Source organism: Panthera uncia, unplaced genomic scaffold (assembly GCF_023721935.1).
Source record: "Panthera uncia isolate 11264 unplaced genomic scaffold, Puncia_PCG_1.0 HiC_scaffold_209, whole genome shotgun sequence".
NCBI classification, from domain to species: domain Eukaryota; kingdom Metazoa; phylum Chordata; class Mammalia; order Carnivora; family Felidae; genus Panthera; species Panthera uncia.
Genome location: NW_026058789.1, coordinates 10,123 through 20,426, shown reverse-complemented (window position 1 = coordinate 20,426; position 10,304 = coordinate 10,123). Strand labels below are relative to the sequence as shown.

Here is a 10,304-nt window from a genome sequence, read left to right as displayed (position 1 = left end):
TCCCCCAAAAGAATAGAAATCCAGAGAAGTGAGCCCAGCTCTGGGGCTGTGTTTGCTTAGGGACATCTGTTATCAGAAGAGGCCACTGAGCAGGGCTTTCAACTACCTTATAGGTTATGGTCAGGGTAATAAGTCTTGGAGGCCAGGGCTATGGAGCTGAAGGAATGGTGAAGAAGAAACAACCAGCCCTCATATATACCACAAGTCTGGCTTCAAGCTATCTGGGTGGATAGAAAACCTCAAGCCCTAAAATGATATTCAGATGATGCTGAATAGCAAGTGTCCCTGGTGCAAGTAAGAAGTAAACAGAATACTCACTGGAGAAAGCCAGTATCATTTAAGACCTAAAATGATTTCTAAAAATATTTCTAAAAATAATTTTTCAAATACAATATCTAATATTCAACTAAGATAACTTAATATGGTGCCTGAAAATGGGAACTCCAGGGATATAAAAGCACACTTTAAGAGGGAAACCAAAAGACTGCAGTTTGAGTTTGTAAATTATCATTACTTGGTAGAAGAAATAAGCCTCTTAAGCAAATTTAGCATATGCAAATCTAGATTTACAAAGGGGATATATGATGGGGTAATTTACAAGAGGATACATTATAGTATTAGAAAGGTGGTATTTAGAAAAATGAATTTATACTCAGTTTTCTAGGAATATGGCCTATCAGACAACTGGGGACCTGAGATTTAGAGACACCATAAAGGGGACGTGATAACCAATATGGGAAGTATTAGTTGTGGCTACACGTAAGAGAAAATTCCCTAAATAATAGTGTTTTAAGTAAAGTGGAAGTTTATTTCTCTTTCATATAAGAGAAGCCTAGAGCTAGACAAAAATCAGGGCTGCCTCAGCAGCTCCATAATGTCAACAGGGACGATGACACCCATCTTTTTGCTCCACTGTTTTCACTTACAGCTTCTTTCCTCAAGGTCAATGACTGCATAGTCCAAGATGGCTGCTGGAATCTAGCCATCCCATTATGTTGCAAGTCAGTTTCCCTTGAGCAGCCTTCTTCTATCATATAACACTTATATGTTAATAAGTGGACGGAACCAAGTCACACGGCCACCCCTAGCTGCAAGGGAAGCTGGGAAATGTAATCCTTTTGTGTGGGGGCAAAATGTGTCCATTCTAAGTTGGGGATTTATTACTAAGGAGAAAGGAAAAACGGATGCTGCACTGGGTAGCTGGTGGTCTCTATCACAACAGTGAAATAAGGGATCAAAACTTTAAAAGGAAGTATGCTAAAGTCTCAAGTAGTATTTCATAGGTATTATATAACATTAAAAATATAGACAGGTAATATATAATGAAACTGTTACACACAGGTTATTAGAAGCAATGAAATTGATACAATAGTTTCAAATAATTTAGGATGTTTACAGATTTTAAAATGTTCATCTTGCCCTTTGGCACAGCAATCCCACTCATGGAAATTTACCTAAGGGAAAAAAGAAATACCGAAACAACTGAGATGCTTGTAGAATGTTATTTAAAATAGGGAAGTACTTGGATTAATACACATGCTTAGTATTGGGGGCAGTGAAGTATAGTGCATTAATTCAATGGACAAATACAGAGTAATGAAAACCAGTAACCCAAAAATTATAATAACATGGAGTAGATATTTAATACATAAAGATAATAAAGCTACAAATTTGTAATTACAACTTGATTTTGAATATTCCTATGAGTAAGAACCAAATGATAATTAGGAAATTGGGAAAGTTGACTTGTTGGCAGAGAATTGTAGATGCTTCTCTATAGATGCTTCTTATTTTTACTGTTAAATAATGTGTAATATTTTGAAATGTTTTTCAAATCCAATGTATTCATAAATACTTACATAATAATAAAAGATAACTGCATATATCATAAGGAGTTTCTAAAATTTTAGAGCTTTGGAATTTGAAGAGTGAGAGTTCCTCACAATGGTTAGGGTTACAAGTTTTTGAGCCACATAGGTCTGGATTCAAATTCTGCATCTCCATTAACTAGCTCCATGAATTTGAGCCTTATTTCCTCAGCCATAAAAGGGAGATGATACCTAAGTGCTCATGTGAAAATTATTTAGATCAGGAAGCATACTTTCAACAAATTGTGGTCACCAAGGAAGAATGTCTTCATCTTCAAAAGGGCAGTCTAACCAGATCCTTACTTTGAGTCAGTGTGGCTTTGAAAGAGAGAAAGTCAGGAATTAATTCAAGGGGAGAAGCACAACTTTCATTAAAAATCCTAAAGAGGGCGCCTGGGTGGTTCAGTCAGCTGAGCATCTCTCGTCTGCTCAGGTCATGATCTCACAGCTCGTGGGTTCAAGCCCCATATCAGGCTCTTGTGCTGACAGCTCAGAGCCTGGAGCCTGCTTCGGATTCTGTGTCTCCCTCGCTCTCTGCCCCTTCCCCACTCGTACTCTATCTCTCTCTCAGAAATAAATAAAACATTAAAAAAATTAAAAAAATATCCTAACAGTGTAGAGAAGGAGAATTATTTTTTTTCTCCTCTTTTAGGTTCTTGGCTGGGTCTCTTTATAATAAAAGACAGATTAATAAGAGAAAGACCAAATTTTATTAATATGTATATCTCATATACAGTTGACTTTTGAACAATGTGGGGTTTGGGGCACCAACCCCCATGCAATCGAAAATCCATGTATAACTTTTGACTCTCCAAAAACTTAACTACTAATAGCCTACTGTTAACTGGAAGCCTTACTGATAACATACACAGTCTATTAACACATATTTTGTGTGTATAGGTGTAATATACTCTATTCTTACAATAAAGTGAGCTGGAGAAAAGAAAATGTCAAGAAAATTACAAGAATGCACCGTGCTCTATTCTTCAAAAGAAAAATCAGCATGTAAGTGGACCTGTGTAGTTCAAACCTGTGTTATTCAAGGGTCAACTATATATGTGGGAGACACTCAGGGATGGGTAACTCAAAGTGGCAGCTAGAACTTTGTATAGCATCTTAACAAAGGAACAATCAACTTAGAAATAACAGGACAGAAGGAAAGGGTTTTAGGCTTTCACGGGCAGAAACCGGGGGAAGGTAAATATATGAGGGGAAACCAATGGAGCAAAGTTTGCAGATTCCTCTGGTGGCACTTCTGGGCTGAGTTTAGAGCTATCTCCAGCAAAGGAAATTTATATCTTGCCTTTAGACAGAAAGGAGGAGTGTAGAGAAATTTTCCTGTTTTTATTGCTGATTAATTGCCTTCAGCTCAAAATAATTATGTCAAAGAGGCATGTTTTGAAGTGACATATTCTGATTTCCTTCACCAGTAAGGTTGTTTTCCAGGACTTTTGCATTCCTATCATAAACTTTGCTATTCCAAGGAGAGGGTGTTTCATGATGTATGGTATGGAAGGCTTATAGAAAGGAAAGCAACACTGTGCTTCTCAGAGCTGCTTGACCCCATATGAAGTATAAATGGTCAGTTATAGTTATATACCTATTTTAAATATATGCATGTATACGTACTTATTTTAAAAAACAAAATATCTATTACTATTATTGTCAGACAATTCTTATTGTGTTTGTATTAACAATGACTAGCCAATTGGGTTGCTTAAGCAACCATAAGCAATGAAAGGATAAGGTGATCAGTTGAGTTATATTTAATGTCATAATTTCTCTGCCTCAGGGAGGGTATTTTATTTTTAAATTTTTTTTTAACATTTATTTATTTTTGAGACAGAGAGAGACAGAGCATGAACAGGGGAGGGGCAGAGAGAGAGGGAGACACAGAATCTGAAACAGGCTCCAGGCTCTGAGCTGTCAGCACAGAGCCCGATGCGGGTCTCGAACTCATGGACCGTGAGATCATGACCTGAGCAGAAGTCGGATGCTTAACCGACCAAGCCACCCAGGCGCCCCAGGGAGGGTATTTTAAAATCAGAGAATCAGGGGCGCCTGGGTGGCTCAGTCGGTTGAGTGTCTGACTCTTGATTTCGGTCTCATGGTTGTGGGATCGAGCCCTTCAGTGGGCTCTATGCTGGTGCATGGATCCTGCTTGGGATTCTCTCTTTCCCTGTCCCTTCTCTGCTCGTGCTCTCTCTCTCTCTCAAAATAAATAAATATACATTAAAAAATAAATATACATTAAAAAAATCAGATGAATCAGTAGTAGAGTGGGGGGAAAGGAGGGCATAGGGAAAGGGAAGGAAGACCAGGGAAGAGAGTGGTTTACAGAAAGCAGAAACCAAGGTGCGGATGTAAGGGGGGTTACCATGGATGACAGCTCTTCTGATTTTTAAAAGCCTTAATTTAAAGCCTCTGTTTTATTCAACATGGTGGTCACTCCTCCCACAGCCACAGTGATCTGAGATACAGGGCTGTCCATATTCCTGTAATTTCCTCACTACCACAAAGCAAAAATGAAAACAAAAAGTGAAATAAAAATAATTACCAGGGCTCCTGTGAGATGGCCTCTTTGCCCACCTCTCCATTCTCTGCTTTACACTTATGTGAGTGCTTTTTCTAGTTCCAGAAATATAAGCAACACCACTCTACGCATTTTCTCTTATTGCTTCCTTGGCCTGGAATGCTACTCTCCCCTTTCTTTGTCTGGTTAGCAATCTTTTACTTTCGAAAACTCTAGTATCATCTGTCAGGAAGACTTCCCTAATACCTTTCTGAGCGCTGGCCTGTCAGTTCTGCACATGCCTCTTTTCCTTTTTAAAAAATATTCTATGTAATATTCCATGTAATTTTATTTAATTTTGATGTCAGTCTCTTAGGCCCCATGGTACTATTTAATCTTTGCATCCTGTCCCCTAGCAGGGTTTGCACCCAAGAAATGTTTATATGACTGAAATGAACCCACGTTTGGTCCCCATGAGACCCCCATGACCTCCGACACAGACCCCGGGCTCAGAATCTATAAACTATCCCTCAAAATCACCAGGGCTCACAAGTGCCTACAGGACACAAATTCTTTTCTCAGTGTTTGAAATGTATGAGGTCCCCATTACTCATCTTAGGTCATGGCTCCCAGCGTGGGCTAACCCTGATCCGTCAGCGGGGAAAGGGAAATCTAACTTCTAGGAAACACTCCAGGTCTGCTCTAGGGGAAAGCAGAACTGTGACGCACAAGGAGCCGCTTCGGGCCCCGCTTGAAGTCAGTCCGACCTGGACTCCCACGGGCCCCTTCCACGCTCTAGGTTTCCTTGTGGGCAGCATCCAGGTGGGTGTCACGTCCGTGCCCCGTGAGTTTGCGAACGTCACCCTACTTCTGACCCGACCCCTGCAGGCAGCAGCAGCAGCGGCAGCCGCGGGATGGGGTGGGTGTCGCCTCGCGGGGGCCACGCTCTCCCCCCCGCGACGGGCAGGTGGCCGTACCACGGAGGGGAAGCCCCTGGGGTTCGAGGCCCAGCATCCCGGAAACTCCGAGGGAAGAAGGAGGGCCCGGGAGGTCCTGATCGTTTCTCCCGAGTTGCTCAAGAGCTGCGGAGGCCGGGCCGGCTGGGACGGCCCCGGGCATCCCCGCCCTCCCGCGCCGACCCCCGCCGAGTCCGAACCAAAAGCGAAAGGAGTCCGGCGCCGCGAGGAGGTCGCCGCGCGCCTCCAAGCCCGCGGGGGCCGCCGTTTTGTGACTTCACCGGTTTCGCAACAAGCCCGGGCCGCCCGCGCCCCACCCACCCCCGGCCGGCCGCCTCGCCGCCCGCCACCTCGCTGGGCTCTCCGCGCCTTCCTCCGTCCGAGGCCGGGCCTGCCCCGCCGTCGCGGAGCCTCCCGTCCGGCCGCCGCCTGCGGGCCAGCACGTGCGCGACTCCCGCGCCCCGCGTCCCGCGCCGGGCCCCGCCGGGCGCAGCGCCCTCCCGGCGGCGGCGCGATGCTGTGCTTCCTGAGGGGAATGGCCTTCGTGCCCTTTCTTCTGGTGACCTGGTCGTCCGCCGCCTTCATCATCTCCTACGTGGTCGCGGTGCTCTCGGGGCACGTCAACCCCTTCCTCCCCTACATCAGGTGAGGGCTGGGCGGCGGGGGCCCGGGGCCGGGCAGAGAGGGCGGCGTTGTCGCTGCGGTGGAAAGGGTCCCGACCCAGCCGTCCCGCGGGCAGACCCAGGTCCGACGACGCGGGGGAGCGCGCTCCTGGCGGCCGGGACCGGTAGGGAGCCCGCGGGTGCAGAGCCCGGCGGTTCTGACTTTACCCTGAACACTGAACCCAGTGGCGTCGGGAGGGGCCCAGGACAGACGGTAGAACTTCCAACGGACTGTGGGACAGAATCCCTGGAAGATGCTTCTTGGGCGGTATTGAAGGAAGAATGGGTCCTGATGGATGCCATTTATTGAGTGTGTTAAGAGGCAGATCCAGGTGTGTGCTAAAACAGTTCACATGCTTCCTTCCCAGCATCCTCGTGATGGATGTCCGACTATTTTTCATACAAGGAAACCAAGTTTAAGCAGATGTTGAAATATCATCAATATGACACTGATGTCACAGTTAGAAATGATGGAAGTGGAATTCACACCCAAGTCCGTCCCATGCCAAAAGCAACACTTTGTCTCACTTCCAAGGATTTGGGAGTCAGGCTTAAGCATTCCTGGATGGAGCTGCCTAAGATCCCTTTGGATACTGCACCCCCAAAGTCAGAGCCCTCAAATTATCAGCAGCTTATGACATCTTTTGTGTTGCCATTGTACCATTTTGTTGTTGTTTGTTTTTTGGTTTTGGGGATTTTTTTGGTGAGTTTTGGCCTCTACCTTTCTTGAGGGTCACTTCATTGGTGCCCAGGAGGTCTTGATCCTTTTCTTTTTTTTTTTTTAATTTTTTTTAAAATATTTATTTTTGAGACAGAGAGACACAGAGCATGAACGGGGGAGGGGCAGAGAGAGAGGGAGACACAGAATTGGAAGCAGGCTCCAGGCTCTGAGCCATCAGCCCAGAGCCCGATGCGGGGCTCGAACTCACAGACGGATCGTGACCTGAGCTGAAGTTGGACGCCCAACCGACTGAACCACCCAGGCGCCCCGGTCTTGATCCTTTTCAAATGCCTCCCAGCTCTGTGCCTAGACCATGGCAATGGGCCTTCCTTAAACATTAGAAGGATCCATCTTTATCCAAGTGGTGTAACCTGCATTGGTTGGTGAGGGAATAGTAAAGTTGGTGACAACCAAGGTTTGTTACCACTTGATGGTTATAGAGATTGTAGGGCCTCTCCCTCCTGCAGCCATGCTGAGTGGTGAGCAACATTCTGTTATGTTTGTGGGCCAGGAAGGGGAAACAAGGTGAGGCAAGAGGAGACTAGAGTTTGAAGCAAAGAAGAAGGCAATGTGGAGAATAGTGCAGAAAAGCAAATCTGCAGTTAACAGTGGTTTTGCCCACTTAAGAAGTGTTCCACGCATCAAGGAGACTTTCCCATCAGGCCTTGCACCCTGCGGAAACCTGGACTTGGTTTCTCATGGCTCATCTCAGTCCCACATGGCATTGTCTGGTTTCTCTTGATTCTGAAGTGGGATAGATCCTCTTGGACTCCTGTAAAAGGGAAGAGTTTCTCTCCCTACAATGCTTTTTATTGAGAAAATAGTAGCTGTGTTTGTCCTGGATATAAAGGTCAGGAACAGATAATATTTGGTACTTATTGGTGAAGGGGTGAGAGGCAGAGCTTGAGTCTTTGTGGAGATGTCCGAGGTAGTTGTGATTCATAGCACCCCAAGGTGAACTTGAAATGGAAGACGTTCAGAAATGGGGAAATGAGGGGCGCCTGGGTGGCGCAGTCGGTTAAGCGTCCGACTTCAGCCAGGTCACGATCTCGCGGTCCGTGAGTTCGAGCCCCGCGTCAGGCTCTGGGCTGATGGCTCGGAGCCTGGAGCCTGTTTCTGATTCTGTGTCTCCCTCTCTCTCTGCCCCTCCCCCGTTCATGCTCTGTCTCTCTCTCTGTCCCAAAAATAAATAAAAAACGTTGAAAAAAAAAAAATGGGGAAATGAGCTGACAAGGCGAACCACTTGTGAGATGCTCAAATCACAGACAGTCCAAAGAGCAGGTGTTAAATTCAACAAGGAAAGGAAGCCTTCAGGAAAAGCAGGTTTACAGGAGAAAAAGGCTGAAGATGGTCACCTTGTTGCCGGAGCCAACAGCCTATAAAGCACTTGTCCACATGTGCTGGGGTGGGGGGTGGGGGGCGGTTTAGGTTGTCTGCTCTCCTGCCTACTTGAGCAGCTAGAGCACTAGATCATCTCTGTCCCTCCTAGAAAACTAAGTCATTGAGGCAAAGGCAAGATTTAGATTAAGAGCAAGAAGTGATGGGAATAACACCAGGTTTATCCATTTGGCCCCAGCAATGTTCGATCTTATCTCCTATAACTTATCTCTACTGTCCTTGTCTCCTGTTTTGCCTTACCCTCATTCCCTCCACTTCCCTCCAAGCACACTGGCCCACCTTCCTGTGTCTTGATCATGTCAGGCACACCACCTCCTCATGACCTTTGCCTTGACTGTTCCTCTGCCAGATGGAGTACCTTCCTCCAGGTACTGTCAGGCTTTCTCCTTTACCTCCTCCTCTGTTCAAATATTGGTAAAGCCTATTGCCCTATTTAAAATTGCATGTGGGGGGCCTGGGTGACTCAGTCAGTTAAGCATCTGACTTTGGCTCAGGTCATGGTCTCTCAGTTTGTGAGTTTGAGCCGCACGTCGGGCTCTGTGCTGACAGCTCAGAGCCTGGAGCCTGCTTCGAATTCTGTCTCCCTCTCTCTCTGCCCCTTCTGCACTCGTGCTCTCTCTCTCAAAAAGAAATAAACATTTAAAAAAATAATAAAATAAAATTGCACGCTAGTGTTGCTGATCCCCCATATCTAGTCTAATTATTCACCATAGCATCATCTATCATCTTGCAACAAACTCTATGATTAACTGATTTTTTTAATGTTTATTTATTTATTTTGAGAGAGAGACAGCAAGTGCGTGCATGAGCAAGGGAGGGGCAGAGAGAGAGGGAGAGAAAGAATCCCAAGCAAGCTCCCTGCTGACCTGCTACAGGGCTCAAACTCATGAATGGTGAGATCATGATCTGAACTGAAATCAAGAGTCGGTCTCTTAACTAAATAAGCCACCCAGGTGCCCCTTAACTTTGATTATCAGTCTTCCCTCACTGGAATGTAAGATCCATGAAGGCTTTTGATATTTGTTGAATTCATATTTCTTGGGCATTCACTATTGATACTGTTATTTTTTTTCCCCTAGGGCAATATCCCTTTAGGGATGATAAGGTCATTGGTCATTGATCAGCGATATGGATGTATTCAGGATGATCCCCTTTTACATGATGACATTGTTCAACCAATCTGATGTTCTGGAATTTCTTAACAACGTTGAACACTTTAAGAGCCATTGCATTTTAAATAAGAACCATAATCCTGGGAGGACCTTTTTCCAATATGACATTCAAACTCAGCTTTCTCATCACAAATCTTGTAACATTGTTATTCTTCAGCATATTGGTTAAATGAGCAAATAGCTTTTAGACATATAGAAAGATGCTCAGCCTCATGAATGGGATAAAAATTCAAATTAAAACTCACTGATGTCATTTTTCATGATTGGATCAGCAGAAAACTAAATGTTTGATAACATTGGTATTGATATTGGTGAGACTTAGGGGAAACAGGCTTTCATATGTGCTGTTGGGAATGTAAATAGATTCAGTCTCTATGGAGGCACTTGGCATCTATCAAGATGACAAAAATATATCTGCAAGGGTACTTATAGCATTACTTTTAATAACAAAAGGATGAAGCAATGCAGATTTCCATCAGGGAGGACTGGCTAAATAAATATGGTTTATCCAAAGAATACCTCAAAGGAAAGCCCTGTCTATATAGAATACTCTTTTTTTTCTTAATTTTTTTAAATTTGTTTTTATATTTTTTTTATTTTTGAGAGAGAGAGAGACAGAGCGTGAATGGGGGAGGAGCAGAGAGAGAGGGAGATGCAGAATCTGAAGCAGGCTCCGGGCTCCGAGCTGTCAGCACAGAGCCTGATGTGGGGCTCAAACTCATGAACCGTGAGATCATGACCTGAGCAAAGTCGGACACTTAACCTAACTGACTGAGCCACCCAGGCACCTGATCTTTTTTTTTTTTTTTTTTGAGAGAGAGAGAGAGACAGAGCGTGAGCAGGGAAGGGGAAGAGAGAGAAGACAAAGAATCTGAAGCCGGCTCCAGGCTCAGGGCTGTCAGCACAGTGTCCCCCATGGGGCTTGAACTCACGAACCGTGAGATCATGACCTGAGCCGAAATCAGATGCTTAACCGACTGAGCTACCCAGGCGTCCCTAGAATACTCTTTTTAAA

The 10,304-nt window shown here is 44.9% G+C and overlaps 1 protein-coding gene across 1 annotated transcript; it reads left to right on the top strand.

The window, feature by feature from the left end:
• Nucleotides 1-4,974: 4,974 nt before the first annotated feature.
• LOC125917613 (translation initiation factor IF-2-like) lies at nt 4,975-9,533 on the top strand. Its single transcript, XM_049623763.1, has 2 exons — nt 4,975-5,981; nt 9,197-9,533. Exons 1-2 carry the CDS (start codon nt 4,975-4,977, stop codon nt 9,210-9,212), a joined length of 1,023 nt encoding a protein of 340 aa, XP_049479720.1. The 3' UTR covers nt 9,213-9,533.
• The last annotated feature ends 771 nt before the right edge of the window (nt 9,534-10,304 follow it).

What these genes read in the sequence shown, in the direction of transcription:
- LOC125917613 (XM_049623763.1), top strand. Translation starts at nt 4,975, where the DNA reads ATGAGGTCCCCATTACTCATCTTAGGTCATGGCTCCCAGCGTGGGCTA.